General features: G+C 35.4%; 1 protein-coding gene across 2 annotated transcripts in view; it reads left to right on the top strand.

Moving 5' to 3' along the window:
- The first annotated feature begins 11,067 nt into the window (after positions 1-11,067).
- Positions 11,068-18,690, top strand: part of LOC113495984 (NACHT and WD repeat domain-containing protein 2) — a 32,727-nt gene continuing 25,104 nt past the window's right edge. The window contains exons 1-2 of one of the 2 annotated variants that reach the window (XM_026875014.1): positions 11,068-11,486; positions 16,394-16,512. In XM_026875014.1, the coding sequence (XP_026730815.1) occupies positions 16,410-16,512 (103 nt within the window). In that variant the 5' untranslated portion in view covers positions 11,068-11,486; positions 16,394-16,409. Of the gene's footprint in view, positions 11,487-16,134; positions 16,513-18,690 lie in introns of those variants that run through there. The other variant, XM_026875016.1, reaches the window with a different exon arrangement.

The following is an 18,690-nucleotide window of genomic DNA, read 5'->3' as shown; positions in this document are numbered from 1 at the left end:
ACCTATCAACTAGACAATATTGGTCTTCTGTGACGCAAAAATACTACCGGTAAACTCATATTTACCAGAATTCCTATCTTCAGATATAATTTTTACTTCATTTCTAAGTGTAGTTATTAATAATAACACTATTGCAACACGAGCAAGTACAGACTCTCCCACGCAACACGAGTAAATCTCCATATATGGTTGCTTGCATTGCAGACTGACGATCGTCACTTTATAAATCAAGTGGACTAAGAATATTACAATTAAGTATAACAAGTATGTAATAACTTGCGTAGTATAATTAAGCAGGTAGTCTAGAAGGATTGTAACGCATTGCCATACACCGACACAAAGACCCGGATGACGTAGCACGGCGGTTCAGGTTTAGTCAGTAAGAGTCTGACACTACCCATTTCCTCCCCCGAGGATCTGGGTGTCGATGAGGATTCCCCCGCGTTAACAAAAAAAAGAAAGGTAGTCTACTATCTGATTAAATGCCTTCACAGATAGTCAAGTGGTTGAGGTCCCCGATCCAAATCTTTTGTGGTGATCGTCGAATGCTTGCCCTGAGTCTGGGTGTCTTTGTGCATGTGATTTGAATGTTGATAAAACCCGTGCGATTCAAGGATAAATTAACTTAGTGAGGGTTTTTTTTAATGAGATTGGAAACAAGTGCACGGCAATGTAATACGGAACTCAGTAAGGATCCTACTTCTTTGAGGCTGTCAATGCGAAAAAAATGTGAATTGTTTAAAAAATTTTAATCTCAAGAGCTGTGATTAGTTTTTAAAAACCTGTTCTAGGTATTAAATATTATTTTACTTCATATACAGGAACTTAAAAGAATTTCCTACCGTATTAATTTTTTTGGGAGAGTTATTTTTTTTTGCTTGTTTTCAACTTTAACCTATAAAGGAAACGGAGGATAAACATTTAGAATAAGCCAATTGATTAAAAAATATTTATAGTAGACGTTTTTCAGTTCAAACCTTCTTTTAATCATGAAAAAGCTTAACAGACAAAATAAATCCCTAAGTCATGCGCAACTCGCCATGAAATGAGTAGGAAAGGCGTAAATAACGAGATGAATGATAGAATGGAATGAACGAATGAATGAAAGCTACGCACAGAGCGACCCCAAATAATTGGGTGCAGGCAGGAAGCTGATAATGATGGGAGCGTTTTGTTAGCCCAGAAACAATTATACATTTTGTAACTGTTCCCAGTGATAACGTAGATCTGGATATTTTTAGGAGTCATATTATGGGATTTGAAAATCTCGACTTTCGATGCGTATGTGTTTTTTGGGGAAAGGTTTTAGGCTTTAGATGAGGTTTTACTGACATACATCTTTTTTGGAAAAAGCTGAAATTTTTTGAGATCTATTCTTGTGCATAAAGTTGACGAGTTAATTTGCTACACGTGTCAAGAGAAGTTTAATTTGTTACCATTGGTATTTGGCCAGATTATAATACCTTCGTCCATATTTTTCTATCCGGTTGAGAGCTAGGACTTTAACAATGTGATCAGTCTATTAATGTCCCGCTTCTGGGCAAATTACTCTTCCCATAATATAATTATTTATTAGTGCCTACTTTCAGTCTAACCGGTTGCAGCTAAGCTATATGGAGCGGCTGCCGTTCTGACTTCCACGACCCTGCCACTCGGTCACCACGTTACCCATTGGCAAGTCTACACCAGTCGATACCATCTTGATAAAGTTTTCAAAAACGATCTTATTCTTATAATAATATAGTTTTCATTATTTATAGAGCAACCGTAACGGTGCTTCCGGTTTTTTTCCTCTGAAGGCCAATATTAGCATAATCGTGTTCTCAAGAGATTTAATTATTCAATCCGTTTGAATTAAACGTTACCGGATCTGGATGATTTCGGAGAATTGATTATTTGGGTTAACTATTGACTTTGAATGCATTGATATCCGAAAAACCATGTATGAATTGCCGCAGGTTCGATCCCCGCGTAGGATATTTTGTGTGACCCACAGATCGGTGTCTGTTTTAAGTCTTTGTGCATATTTGGAAAATGCGGAATACAAATTCTGAGTCAAAAGAATTGATTTCATGACTTTTTTTAACAATTGACAGTTTGAAATTGACGAAATTGACGAAAATCTAAATTACTCGATATTGGGTTTGAATAATTTAAATTCGCTTCACGAAAGCTATTATAATAAGGTACACATGATGTTACATTTTTTTATGGAATTTGCATCACCTTTCCTATATCCTGTTACTTCCAACTCTTTTTATACCATGACTGTCACTTTTCCACACCATACCATGACAAACAAAACAAAAGTCCGCTATTTCAAATTCCGTCAAAAATAAACCAAAAAAAAAAACAAATGAAAACCGGAGTTCTTGCTCTATAGCACAATCATTGCTGGGTCCAAAGGCGGAGGTATTCTCAAAACAGCTTCTTAGCGGTCAATGAACAACGTACAACGTCTTAAGTCCGCAATTTTGGAAGTTAGTCACACTGCCTGGTTGAGGGCACGACCAAATAATTGCTGACTCAGAATGATTCTATATTGTCTAACTTTTTAGATGTGTTTAACGTTTTTGCACTATTATATTATGAGAGATTATTTGCACAGTTCATCGTTTGGAAAATAGGCTTGACAAATTGTTTTGGTTGACAAATTTGGATATTAGGGTTAACAGTTATGAGTATTATGAGATTTGGAGTTATTTCTACGATACCTAATTGTTATTGCCTTTATTAATTTATGCAACATATTAATTCCATGGTTCCATTCCGTGATGTGCCTCGGTTCTAATCACGACACGAACCGTTTTTATTAAATTAATATAACAAAAAATATCGCTTACTAAAACGATGAAGAGATTCGTCGGGAGAAACCAGCAGACATTCGCTATTTTCAATGATGTTAAACCTCATCAAAACCCGACGAGCAATTTAAAATCTCTGACACCAGATTATATATTAACCACACAAAATGTAGAAAACCAAGTCAGCTGACATCCTGCGCTAATCGAGTCAAAAGAATGTCTTTTATAATATTTGTTGCCATAAATTCGAAGTCGTTACCTTGTCATTACCGCACTGACAGTGATGACACGCAGAAACAGCCCCTGCGCTACAGGGGGTCGCGTTAAAAGCATTCAGTTATTACATTGTTCTTGTCAAACTTACCAGGGGTTAAATAAGGACAGAAATGCTATTTTTGTATAACATGTAGGTTTTATTTCTATGAATCTGTTTTTTAGGGTTTTCGTATTAAAAGGTTAGAAACAGAATCCTGTTACAAAGGTTCCGTTATCTGTTCGTCTGTCGTTCGTCCATCACCAGGCTGTGTCTCAGGAACCGTGACAGTTGATAGATGATGTATTTATGTCATCACGCCAAACCCAATGCGCGACATTTTGCAAGTTCGACCCCCGCGTAGGACAAGCGTTTGTGTGATCCACGAATGCGTGTCCTGGGACTAGTCTTTAGCCATGTGACTTTCATGTTTAAATAAATTCCTGAGACCAGGAGTCGGTTTTTTTATCGAAACCCTGGTATAGTGTAAGTTTGATTATTCACCGGGGATACATGGTAAGGGATGTGCATAAAAGAACACGGTCGCTTTTCCTGTCAAACATCCTCTTCATACCAAAAAACTACATAAATTTACTTTATCGACGTGAAAGTTACACTTTTTCCATGTCACAGAATTTTTGAACACAACAATTCAATAAAAAGAAAACATCGTGAGAATTGGTTCATGTTAAACAATACATTTTTAATGCATGTCCTTGTGAATGTTACCAGCTGTTTCGTTTGATGACGGCCGTTGTGGACGTACGGTCAGCAACGAAAGGCGGTTAACATAATTTAAAATTTTAATATCATAATTTGATATGCTTGAAATGCACTTTTTTTTTTAAACAATTTCTTTACGTCTTATGTATTTTATTCTTGTGTCGCGGTTGTTTCACATGTATAAGAATACTCAGAAAATATACCACCAACGTGACTTTGTGATTTTTTTTATTTTCCAGTTAGTCGTTACAAACTTAACATCTCAATTTCCCGCTCAATCTGACCCCCCCCCCCCGTCTTCCTCTCTTTCTTTTTTCATAAGCCCACCGTCGTCACTATGACCAGTGTAATCTTTTAAATCAAGACAAATTATATCAAGAAAATTAATAAAAGCAATAAACTTAAGATTAAAATTAATAAAACCTTACACATAAATTCAGTCACATAAAAAAGGGCACACAGAACCAGGACAAGCGTTTGCACGGGGATCGAACCTACAACACGTCGCCTCAATGGGTTCGTCGTGGCAACCAACACAACTCGGCTATCCTTGCAATCCATTGCATCATTAAATTTGATTAATTGCAGTTGTTTAAAAATATGTACTTATGTTTCTGTTGCTGACTGTACGAGTATCGGTCTACACGAGTTTTGAAATTTCAAAAAGGTTTGCTTTTTGTTTGAATTTTATTGTTCAGTTTTAAAATATTAATGGGTATTTTTTGTGGTATGGTTTTGAAAAAGATTTCGCTAATAGGATTAATTTTAACGTGCGATTTGTTAGTATAACTTTATTTCCTTTAGGGGTAGATTACTACGATGTTTTTTTCATGATCATGTACGTATTCACTTTTGCTTGTCCAGCAACAATATTATTATTTCATTAATTCGTTCTTAAAATTTCAGTACGAAATTTGGATGAAATCTGTAATTAAAACTTGAATTTAAATGTTACTTAAATCAAAACGCTTGTGACCCAGTAACATTTTACCAGACACTTTAATTTATTTTGAAGAAGTAGAACCGGCAAGATTCTTCATAAGTGACTGATTTAAAAATAAAAAAAAAAACAAGAAATACTCAACAATAAAATAATAAGTAATATATTGTATTTAATATTTTAAATAACTTTCGTGAGAATTTATTCATACTTATAAACTTTCGTTCCCAGACCTTATACTAAATACACATATCTTACACTCTACCTATTGCCCGCGACTTTGTCCGCGTGGTAAGAAGATATAAGATAGGAAATTTTTGAACGAAAGCCCTCGAAGATGAATATTTTTCCCTGTTTTGTCCACATTTTCCATTGTATCTTCGCTCCTATTTGTCGTAGCGTGATGGTATATAGCCTAAAACCTTCCTCGATGAATGGTCTATTGAACACCAAAAGATTTTTTCAATTTGAACCAGTAATTCCTGAGATTAGCGCGTTCAAACAATCAAAAAACTCTTCAGCTTTATATATTAGTATAGATTAATCTAACGTGCTTATAACCTCAAATATTAGTATCGATTGTATGCATTTGATTAGCAATTTGTGTTACGTAAAGTGACATAATGATCGTTATCATGCGTCGCACGATCCATGCGACGCATAGTGAATGTTTACCTTGAGTTGGTACAGTCGGACTGATCATTATTGTGCTAGTTTTAAATGGTTGATGACTTTAATTCCTGTGCTGATTTGCTTCTTTATTTTAAAGGTGTGGTTTGGGTGATGATTTGTTTTTAATTATTATTTGGCTTGTGTTTGTGGCTGGCTTCTTTATTTGACTTTAAATGTTTTTATTTATCTTTATCTGTTTTGTTTTTTTTTCCTAGCCCACTGTGTTCCACTGCTGGGCAAAGGCCTCTACCAAATCCTTCCTCAATTCTTTATTCTGGGCCAAATGGAATCAGCCTGCACGGTAAGCGTTCTGAACATTTAATATGATATTTCACAACTTTCACACAGCGCCATCTAGTCTCAAACCAAGCAAACCTAGTATTATGAGTACTGGACAACTGATAGACATACTGATCAAGTTCCAAATTATTACTCATACATTATATTAGATAAAATTGCACAAAAACATTTGCCCTGTCACACTAAACAGTCAAACACGAGAAAAAAACTTCAGATAACCATAGTTTTCTTTACTTTTGTGTCTTATTTTGCAGTCTAACTATTTGGATTAGTCGATTCGCCCGAATCGAGCGAATCTTGGTGTACCGGATTCGCACGTGCAAATTTATCTCATTCGAATCTGCCCCTAAAAAATATTCGAAATTGAAAGTAGTCGATTCGCCCAATTTGGGCGAGTTAAATTCGGACGATTCGACTACTTACCCAGCTATTCGATCCTATAGCTATAAAAGATTCATCTATACATTACACACACACGCAATAAGCATTCCCGATCCCCTCTGAAACACCTCTTGAGACACAAAAGTTTCTCTTGTCGAATTATTTCACACAGCTGTCAAATTACCGCGTGTGTAACGTCGCTTAACGGAGTTAGTTTATTGTCTTAGATGTTTAATTTAAATGTAGGTAAATTATTTAGCTCCTCTGTGTTAATTGGAATTGAAATTGTTATACATTTAACGTGGTATTCATATTGGTTTTCCGTTTAACATCTGCATGAGGAATCGAATACTTTTTGTGTATGCTCAGACCCCAATTGAGACTACAAAAAAGGTTGACAAAGTTTTCTTCGAGTCACCATTATTGCTCGTTACTACAGCTATTTGTCATAAATAGGTTAACATAAAAATAAAGTTCCGACTATAATTATCACTATCATTCTGCATTCATCCAATTATAATTGGAGGTTTGTCTTATGGTGCCTAATCTTGACATTCTCTTCAATAAATTCTCAAATCATATTTTGCACGATCCTACAACATAATTTAATATTTCACCAAGTTTTATTTTAGAATAGTGTGTATGTTTTGCCCACTGCTGGGCAAAAGCCTCTCTTTCTCCTTCTAAACTTCTCTATCTTTGCCTATCGGTCAGGTTACCTTTGCCCAACATAGCCACCCACGCCCATTAAATCTTAGCTTTTTCTTTTTTGTTTTCTTAATCTCCATTTAATTTAAAACAGAAAGTATTATTCTAAATGTGTTCATCTATTTCTGCATTCAACTGTACGAAACAGATCCGTATTCGATGTCAGGATTCAGGATGTGAATGAATTAAACACTATCTTATATTTAATTCATTGTTTTAATTCATTTTTAGACAGCCTAACCAGGCAATCTAGACAGTCTAGTATTCATAATCCAGTCTATTTTGAATACTGTATTTGTATTATAAAATGCGCGTGCAAAATGATAATTTGTTACTCTTTAACGGATAAACCGCTCAAGTGATGTTGGTAAGTTTTGGTCTGAGGATAGCTTGAATTCCATGGAGAGACGTAGCTTACTTTAAAGATTCCGAAACAGAAGGGTAAAACTGAAAGGGAAGACTCTACTGTCTGCCCACCTGGCATCTATCCATCCGTTATTTACCAGGCTTTATTTCATAAACGGCTATAGCTAGACAGTTATAAACATTCACAATTGATATATTTCTGTTGCCTGTATAACAACAGATGATTAAAGAAGTTAGGGCTTAGTAACCGCTGGTAATGTCGTAAATTTGGTACTTTTTAAACTCGATCCCTTTACCATTGACACAAATACATCTCTCATAAAGAGGAGCAGTTCGCACCACGTCCCACATTATACCATTCTGCTAAACCACTACGACCAGAGTCCGAAGTCTAAGCAGTGGACAATCAGTTCATTTTCCACCGATTATTCACTAAGTATAACATAATAACAGCAAAATAATTTTATTTACATTCCTGTTCATACAATCCTTGCAAATCTCGGGCGCTGGGCCTTACTACCCAGGCCCCAGGCCACGATATATAGCCCCCGTATAATGCCGTAATAACGTAAATCACGTTTACGGTACGCGTTAATACTTAATTTGTTAATTTGCCTTCACAATGTAATGAATAGGGCCTAAGTAAAAGATTGCCCTTTTTACGAAGGGTCCCCGTTGCAGCGTCCCTTGTTGAATGTAGAGCCGTGGAGATAAAGGGCTTGGTTGTGGTTGTCGCATGGGACTGCCTATGAGTGTTGGTTTGGCGACAGTATTTTTGTAATTTATTTTAATTTTATGCTTAAAAACACATTGGTTTGTCTATTAATTAGTATTTTTAGATTTTTCTTGCTAAAATATGATTTCATTCAAACGTAAAGAAACAGGAAATTATATAAACAAGCTAGGTAAAAATTAGCGAAAAACATCAATTAATTAATATCCATCCTCATAAAGCTTTTAATACATCCACAAAAATATAAAGTACTTAACTATAAAAAAATAAGTGCAATATTTAAAAAAGTAAAGCTCTGAAAAAAAAGAATAGCCACTATCCACAAAACCCAAACATTACAAACATTATCTTTCAATAACCAATAACAAAATATGGAAAATCAAATACCAACCATATCTCCAAAACCCGCCTCTACATTTTGATCAGTATAATCTAAGATCAAACTTTGAATAACTCATCAAACAGCTCTACAATAGGGCATCAATTCGCAACGCGGCTTGAAAGCTGAAACGGAACCTGCACTGCGAGTATTGCTATAGTCTAATCGTGGAAAAGCAGGTACATATCGCGGCTAAAATAGACGCGCTTCCGTTGTGGTCTGGCCTAAGTAAGGAGAGGTAGCGATGGGTGGAAAAATCCGAGATAAGGGAATAAATGTCAATTTATTATCTACTCGAAAAATCTTCTTTTCAAAACTTCGATTTTTTAATCGAAGATTGATCCAGGGGAATATTAAGTCAGGATAAAAATTGTGTTCCAAGTTTTATCTAAATCCTTTCAATGGATTTTGCGTGAAAGAGTAACAAACCTCCATACATCCATACATACTTACTTTTGCATTTATAATATTAGTAGGATAGTAGGATGAAATGTTTTAGAAAACATTGGACCCGTTTTGTTTTTGATTTAAATTAAGTTTTTGAATGCTATCAGCGTTGATAGGTCTCAACCCAGTATATGTAGTTTCAATTCAGATCGTCGTCACGAATAAGCACTAGAGTAGAGTTTCAAAATACCCATTCGATTGAAACATAACTTGATTTTGGCGGGAGTAATCCTATAGTTGTGAAAGGAGGATGGTGCTTATTAAAAATATGAAGTGGGTTAAAAGAACTGATAACTGCAAACAAACTATGCCGCCAACGAGAGTACGCTATCCACTGCAAACGTCACTTGGATAAAACTTGCTTTTTAAATGTCATGTTCCTGTAAAAAGTGGAGATCAAGAGCTTTATGACAAAGATGGTCAGCCATCGATAGACCGACCGCATCGCACCTGTGATCGGTCAACCAAACCACCTACTAATACCTACCTATATAATATTTGTCTCTAATAAATATATAACCTAGTCTGTCGACCTTGTATAAATTTGCAAACGCTCCCCAGAGGGTTGCCTGGTCGGCCATCACATGGCAGTTGACGGAGGGACCAAAGTTCGCGTGAGTCCTGTCTATTGGTTGTCTCATGACGTACCTAAATTTTTCCACATGTGGTTATTTAAATTATTCGGGGCTAAGGTAATGGTGGTTCTAAGTTTTAAATTCGAAGCAAAGCATGTTAAGTTCATTGCATATTATTTTAAATTCCTTTTTGCTACGGATGCCAAAATCGAAAGTTCACGAATTTCACACGACTTCGAAGAGTTTCTTAAACAGCTTTTTTCTCTAATTTCACTGTACAAATACAAGGATATCATCGTTTAATGTTCAGCTTGAAAATTTATCCTTGGGACGTAGTCAATTTTGTTCAGCTAAATTCCTAATATCTTTCAGAAAGGTTTTTTATTACCACGACAATACTGTTTTTGCTCTGTAACCTAACTAGTAACCCCATGAAAAAAACTAAGTAGTTGCATCCTCCTTCCTCATAGGTATCCAACTGCAGCTACTATGTACTAGCACCTACCTAAATGTTACACATGCCCAACACCTCACCGCCATCAATCGCTCCCGCGGCCTCTCCCCTTGGCACCGCACCCGGCTCCACCCTACAAGGTGCGGCTCCCACACCGCGTAATGGATTACCTATCTTATGGAAAGGTTTGACTAGAAAATTGCATTAGAACAGCTGATACAAGGGACAAAAACTTCACAGTTTATTTGAAAGACAAGGTACAAGTCGGGGCAATTTATTAACTAATTGACGTGTGAGGGTTAAATAGTTTGAAATCTGCTTTTATTATTCTATGACTGTTTTGTTAGATGTTAAATTATTAGAACTGGATTAATCTGAATTAATTATTAAACAAACAAACTATTTAATGTACTGAAATGGTAATTATTCACAAAAATGTAAGAAAAAATCAATGTTATTTTTGTTTTATTTTTTCCAATAATTTTATTACGACTCTTGTCACAATTATTTTAATTCGTATCTTAATTTCAGTTGCAGCGCTCAATTTACAAGTTTGTAAAAAATAACTCCGATATTATAGAGTCTTCCAGGCGTGTATTTCAATATACAATCGTAAGAGTCGGGAAGTTAGATAAAGATAATACATTGCTAAGGAGAAAATGTATTGATTTTTTCTTTTAAAATCTACTTTACTAGTATTTACATCCTTTGCTACATCTTTATCGTTAATGGGTTTTTAAGGTAATCAAGCAAAATCAAATTTAACTGCTAGTTTTTTGGATGTTAACTAAAAAATAGCCCTACATGTAAATTGCTGTACAACCATCTTGCATTATAAAATTCTACTGAACGGTGTCATTTCACTGAATTATTCTTAAAAGGCTGGGCCGATTTAAATGATGACATTTTTTATGCGTTTACGTAGTATCCTAAACGATTACGCATATTCAATCCAAAAAAATCTGCCGAAAGTAACCTCCAAAATTATTCCACTCACCATGTCACCCGCAAACCCGCTGTCGCTCCCCGCTCCCGCTCATGGCTCGCGCCAGCGCCGGCTCCACCCAGCGGCCGCGGTAAGGTGCGGCATGCATACACTGTTACTAATGGATTGCTTTTTGTGTTATTTATCATTGTTAGCTACTGATCGTTACGTCATTCGCGTACAAGAAAGAAAACAACGGTAACGGAAAGTATACACGGATTTTTTGCGGTTTAGACATGTAATTGCATTTTTTTTCCAAAAAAAACACTTTTTTTTCTAATATTAAACAGAATATTTTGGTGAATATTTTTGTTAAAATAATACAAAACATGTCATGTCTGAATAATCTCAAAAAATGTTTGAAATACGCTCTTAAACATATAAAAAGCAAAACCGATTGCCTCACAATTTCTTTGGTAACACTCCGAATTTAAAAGCATACACTTTCCTTCACTTTTTCTAATAGACTAAATTTAACTTCCACCCAATGACGTCAAATCAACGCCAATCTCATCGAATCACGCCAAACGGTTGCCTAGCAACCAAATAACAAGTCTTCATAACCATCAGGCAATATCAGTGGCACAAAATAACCCCCTGGAATACCACGCGTTTGAAAATAGAATCGGAATTCCAGATTTAAAAAAGCCGTTCCGATTACCAATCGAGAAAGTGTTGTTTGAATTTGTTATCGATGAGTCGTGAAGTTAAAAGAATCGATTTCGTTCATGACCTTGTGGCGTATTGATTAGTATTGTTCAGTAAGGTAAGACTTTTATATCTAGGTGTTTAGTGTTAACTAGTTATGTAATAAGGTTTTAATCAGTTTAATAAAAATATAAAACTCTCAAGTTTACTAATTATAGAGCTATGTATTTGCTTGTTTTGGCAAAAATATAAATAAAGTGAATTATTTTACTATCGACTTAAGATAAATATTAAAATTGTAAAGTATTTTTGTCAATTGTGCTATATTTGTTATAAAATAGTTTCCTTTTTTTTCAATATTCCCAGACTGCACAAAAGTAGATTGTTAAAACTTTGTTCAAAAATAATTCCATTTTGCCTTCTTAGAAAAAAAAACTTACCTCCTTATTAAAATAAGTCCCAAATAATGATTCGTAAAAAAAATACACGGAGTTTTAAGTTGGGACAGTTCCTATTAATATAAATAAACACTAGTAGATCCAACAAAAAACATTCAAATCGGTCCAGCCATTTTGGAGGAGTTCAGTGATATGCTCATGTACAGTCGAATTATGTATGTATTACTAGCTGGTGCTCACGGCTTTGATCGCGTATTTGTCGTTTATAGCTGCATAAACATTATTCCCTTTTAACGCAGCCGAATAAACCTACTTATGTATGTGTTTATCCAAACTGACAGCTGCCTGCATACCTAAACTTCATCAAAATTGGTAGACTCGTTTCAGCGTGAAGAGGTAACAAACATACAATACATAGAAACATACTCACATTCTTTTACATTTATAATATAATCATGTTCGTAAATATAGTACCTACCTACCTACCAACCCCTTTAGCAGAAACCGTCTTGATAATACAATAACGTATGTCATTTCGTTATCTTTACATAATCCCGATGAGACTAAGCGATTCATTATTTATCAAAGTTCCATTATAATATTTTATCAGCAGGTAATTATGTAACTCTTGGAAACCATCATACTGTTTATCGTTCAAAACTGATTTTGTGAAATAGGGACTCTGTTGCTATGTAGAATTTATTATGAATTTAGTATAAATGTTCCTTTCTAAGGTATTTTTCGAAATATATGGAAGAAATTACCCGACTCGCACTTGATTTTCGTTATTTTTGTACAACATTTTGTGGAAATTAATACAAGCAAAAATTTAGTAAGGGGAATGGAAAATCTTAATAAATATTAAATATAAACTAATCTGTGTTAATAATATGTACTCATATGAAATGAAATGAAATGAAATCATTTATTCTGTAAGTAGGATATATCATCACTTTTACATGTCTTAGTTTTTGAGAACGCTGGAGTCGACAATAACAAAGTTTCTGTTTTGTCTGACGACCAGTCTGACTAAGGGGTATCGTGTTGCCCAGGAGACTGGGTTGAGGGAGTCAGATAGTCTATCGCTCCTTATTAAACACTGGTACTTAGCAGCATCCGCCTAGACTAGAAGGCGACCTAAAACAGAGCTGGGAAAAAAGGTTGATGATAGCAATTTTGCCAAAATGACCAATTGAATTCCACATCATAAGTTGTAATACATCCAGAATCACAGTACTCAAATTTAACCGACCACAAAATTTACAGCCGTATTACAAGTACAACCGATCAGGTTCAAACGCATCCACAAACATATGTAGAGGCCTATAAAAATCAAACGATCCACAAGTGCACTGCAGGAAGCGAACACCGCAAAATACTAATTTGTAACTCGTAAAATATGACGGGTTTCTACCAACCCATGTTTTACGATGCAAGTCCAAAAGCAACAAAATCTTTATTGACTTTAAATGGCATTTTGGAAGTATCGAAAATAATTTTCGTGCCTACAGCTATGGAGAGAGATGGTCTTTTTGCATATGTAAGACTATAAATAAGAATGTCTTGTAATTGCTCGTAATGCCTATTGTTAAACAAAATGGTCTACTCATTAAAGAAATAACAAATCAGAATCATCATGTTTTTTATGTGAATTTAAACGTTTGACATCATAACCCGTTCTTATTATCCCATATCTCAAGACTCTTCGGTTTTCATCAATGTCATCCACATTCCACCAAGTAGTAAAAGCAATGTGCACTTTCTTCATGCGCTGTCTTATCTTTAAAATCTTCCTTTTCACCGATTAGTCTGGGGATCCCTTAAATAATTGTGGTTGTGCCCCAAGTTCTAGTCAATGCAGCTTTCCTGAGAGCAAGCGGCCTCTGAGCAAGCCTGTACCAAGGCTCGCTCAGAACGATCTGGTACTGTCCTCAAAATCTTAGCCCCGGAAATACTCTCCGTAATTTTACACTTTATGATCGTACTTTAAAAAGATTGTCTGGACTTTAAAAGAGACAGCGAGTCCTGAGTTTTCTTCTCAGGTTAGTCAGATAGGAAATCCCAACTCCAGCAAGAGCCCAAAAAAGGAGATTTAAAGTAGATAATGCATCCTTTACAGAAAAATCATTTATTTCATTTCATAGTATCTTCAACTTCGACAAAAACGTAGATGAAACCAAGTCCAGTGAACTTATAATATTTAAGGAAGGCGAACATAAAACTATGTTGTTTTATTTGCGTCTCTGTACCGGGAACATCTTCACGGCCATTTGGCATTAACGAGAAACAGAAATATATGTGGACGGGTGACAGACAGACTTGGACTAGCATACACTGTATATAAACCAGAATATATGTACCTTCAAGTGGAGAGTACACTTCAAGTAGATACTGTCTAAGAAAATTGGAAAGGAATAGATATATAAAATCAATATACTATATGTAAATTGATTTTTGATCCCAGGATTTTCATTCATGCTTATAAATCTGTTGAGTTTGTTTGCTTAAAAGCGTTATTCTCAGGATGTACGTTTCCGATTTGAAAAAACCTTCTAATTTTAGATAGCCCATTTATTGAGGAAGGGTATATGGGATATTACATATTATCACGCTAAAATCAAAAGGAGCAGAACAGTAATTAAACATATCACTGCCGAACGCTTTTATGCAAAATATGGTCCGTGTAATTTGACGTGGCAATGCTGCCAGCCTTTTGGGCACACTCCCAGCCGGCAGCGATGCCGATGAATTTTTTGATGCTTTAATTTAATAATTTTTTGTTTTTTAACTTGTAAATATTTAACTCTGTAAAATTTGATAAATAATAAAGATATGAACAATACCAAAAATAGCAACAATCTTTGTATTATCAATCATGACAAATCGAAATACCTTGATGGCCACTACACCCAGGTTATCAATAGGTCAGCACAGTAATCAATGGGCACCGCTATCAGCGATGATAACTAAATGAATTAAACTGGACGGGCTGACCGCGTTCAGTGAAACATTGGTTTATCTATAGTGCTACTTTATCTGATGGGGGTGGCGCGCAGATCGATCACCGGGGTTCGAACTGAAGCCATTTATTCACTTATCAATTGTATGGACAGGATAGACTGTATTTTACTATTAAATGGCGTGGACTTTTCATTATTGTTTGTTAATAACTGATTTTGAAAATGAAGGTGATCGGTGTTTTGTTATTTTGTTGTCAAGGGGCACGTTACCAAAATGCTTATTTCCAAAATTCTGTATTTAAAATTGCTTTTGGAAATGCTCCGATGTCTATCCCTTTATTTACAGACTGCAACTCATAAACCAAAATGAATAGCTAGACAATTCTTAAAAATCTTTGATAGAAATAAATTATAAAATTTTAATAAAGATCTAGGTAAAGCAGCTCTTGTTATGATCACATATTTGACGATTTTTTTTCCAAAATGTTTTTTTTAGACAATTTGCACGGACATTTCTTTGCTTGGAAATAAAACATAAAATCTTTTTATTTGAGATACATCTTAACAAGCTTTCTTAACTTTTCTTTACTATACATAGGTACATTCGTTTGGATAAAATTCTGCAACCAAAATAAGAACCTCTTTTTGAAATCAAAGTCATCGACCATCAAACAGATAAACGACATAAAAAAAACAAAATATTAAATCACTCACAAATGCGGAAACACGTAAATTTAGACAAAACAATGGTATCATTATTATAAATAATGGTATTGAATACTACTCAACAAATAAAATAAACAAAATATTTGCTGAAAGGCCTACATTTGTGTACTCAATACAAATTATGGTAACAGGCCAATAATTTCTTCCTGTCATAATAAATTAAACGTTTATTTTCCTACTCTAGCCCGTATTAGATTTGAATAAGGCTATTATTTCCATTAATGCTAGCAGATCACGGAACTTAGGCCCTCAAAGGGCTTCAGTTTGCTGAAAGGATTCGGTTGAAGTGGAGGCTTATCCTGAAGTTTGCCTGAAGGTATTTCATGAAAGGGAGGACGAGTAGTACCAGTAGAGTCTGGATTGCAAGATTGTTAAATGTGATGTGATGTTTTTTGTTAATTTAAGACTGGCATGTTGGTCTAGTTGTTTGATAGCCTGACTGCTGTGATGGAGGTCGTGGGCTCGATTCCCACTCAGGAGTATATTTTGCGTCTTAGCTTGATCATTAGTTCCGTGTCTTGGTGTAATTTATCCCTTATATGAATGTCTTTAGAATTGTATGTTTATGAGTTGTCTAGTTCTTTTAATATAAGCTTTGTTAAGTTTGAAACTAGATGGCGTTGTTGATCAACAATTTTAAGTCTTCTGAAGCCTACCGGTGTTTAATATGGTTAAGAAGTTTCTTTTACCGCTCTAACACTCCTATACTATTACATATAAGACATCTTATGCTAAAGATATTATGTAAAATTCTTATGCCTACCTTACAGTCTTTATTTCAATTGTCTATTAAATAATTTTCAAAAATCAAATCTGATAAGGAGCTTAATGAAGTACATGCATTTGTGTCTTTATTATGAATATCTATCATTAACTTGCAAAAAGCCTTTTTTAAGCAGGTATACAGACTGATATTATAATTTATTCATCATTCCTTCCAGCTCCAACTCCTGAACCATGGATGACCGCACGGTGGACCTGATCTTCAGCGGCTCATTGAAGCTGCTGCCGCCGGTCAGCTCCAAGATCGTGAGAATCTTCACCAGCTCGACCTTCACAGGTAACTAAATATAGTATTATTTGTTTCACAAAAAAGTAATGATTTTGGTAGCAAAACTTGACTTGATGCATATTCAGCATAATCCAAGCCTTTTACAACTATGTTGGGATCAGTTTAAAGTCTAACCGAATGTAACTAAGTATTAGTGTTTGCCTGTCTGACCTTCGCAATCCAGTTAACTGGGCAACATGATACCCTTTAATAAGAGTGGTTGCTCTAGCTTCTAGCTGCAGTAACGACTGAACGTGCCTTCCAAAGGACGGATCAAGTCGTTATGACGTATTTGATCACCCATCCATAGACCGACCTTGTCAAGAAAAGCTTAAGAGATAGCAGAAGATAGAGTCGATTTTCTTTTATTAATTTGCCAGCTCCTCCAAGTACGTCAACAAATCTTTGTTAAAAGCCGTACAAAGATAAAAAAGAGCGATTTTGAGGCAACTTCTCTTAAAATAAAACATAAGAAAGCAGTTTCAATACAAAAAATATTATTCTACGTAACATTCAATTGAAAACGGACTTCTTTCTCAACTATTGCGCAATTGCAACTCCATTCTTATTTTTCATTACCAAACGCGAACACAGTTCAAGGAGTTTTTGATTTTGAAATCTTTGTGTTTTATAATGAGATATTTTGTTTGTTTTTAATTTTCCTGACTGATTATCTTTTCGTTTGTCTTTCTGTTCGTCGTTTCCTCAGATGGTCCTCCATGGTCTGCTCGTTTGTCTGGTTCATGAGATACAGTTTGTCACCAGACTGTAGTTCATTATGACGATGTATATCCGCTGTCGCTGAAAACGATTTAACGTTTATTACGGTCATATTTAATTATGATTGGTGACAAGTTGTTTTTTTCTTTTAGCCTATTTCTACAAAACCAAAACTCAAAATTGTACCCGGTTTTCATCATCATTCAATATTTTATCAAACAGTAAAACCTATTCATTCAACCTTAACAGTTTCATCGAAAGCGGTAAACCTAATATATATTTCTCTAGTTTTAAAATAGCTATGATTTGACGAGCTTCCGTCGACGTCGGTCGTGTTCAAATGCAATTTTAAACACACCCCTCGGGGGTGCGGTGACGTCAATGGCGCAGTTCCGATGTCTACAGTCGCGAACAAAACATACTTGCAACTAGGTATATTTATACTAATATTATAAACGCAAAATTTTGTATGTGTGAATGTATGGATGTTTGTTCCTCTTTCACGTAAAAAGCAACGGATTTAGACTTGATACACGAATAGTTTATAACCAGGATTAACATATCTATCTTGATCCATATATTTTCCTGTCAGATCAATTTCGATTTGTAGCAGGCGGGCCCGCAGATAACAGCTAGTCTTATAAAATACAAGATTGAAAAAATAAAAAACGCTTAGGTTAAAAAAATTGAAATAAAAGATAGACTCGTGTAACTTATAACATCCCTCTTTTTACCTTTAAGTCTAAAAACTCTCGAGTCAAAATGTTACTTACCATAAAGGTAGGAAAAGTTCCTCCGAAAGCCTTGACCGATTTTTATGAAATTGTACACTTATTTACTAGTTACAAAGTCTCTTGTGGAGCAGCTCGTGGCTAAGCTATAACCGCATAAGTGATTCGATCACAGGTTAAGCTATGCTTGACGCGGTTGGTCCGTAGATGGGTGACCATCTTTGTCATAACGAGTTCCTCCGTGTTTCGGAAGGCACGTTAAATTGTGGGTCCCGGCTGTTATTCCTACATCTTTGACAGTCGTTACAGGTAGTTAAAAGCTTGAAAAAGTCTGACAGCCAGTCTAACCAAGAGGTGTCGTGTTGCCCAGGAACTAGGTTGAGGAGGTCAGATAGGCAGTCGCTCCTTGTAAAACACTGGTACTTAGCTGAAACCGGTTGGACTGGTAGCCGACCCCAACATAGTTGGGAAAAGGCTAGGCCAATGAGAGCCTCTTGTGTAAATACATACCTATATACCCAAAACCAAAATTACTAACATACATTAACAATAAACACTGTTATCTGACCAGCTATCGTAATTTCTACTTCATCGCAATATCCTTAGATTGAAACGAAAAAAAAAGAACTCCATTTCCCAAGCTATCCATTCGACAGATTCTCCCTGTAAGCGTGACCAAATGCAATTTCAACCCCACTCTGCGAGGGGTGGGTGGGGGTTGAAATGTACAACTTTT

The sequence above is a fragment of the Trichoplusia ni genome, chromosome 7 (assembly GCF_003590095.1).
Source record: "Trichoplusia ni isolate ovarian cell line Hi5 chromosome 7, tn1, whole genome shotgun sequence".
NCBI lineage: Eukaryota > Metazoa > Arthropoda > Insecta > Lepidoptera > Noctuidae > Trichoplusia > Trichoplusia ni.
Note: the sequence above shows the minus strand (reverse complement) of the source record. Positions and strands in the feature narration are given on the sequence as shown.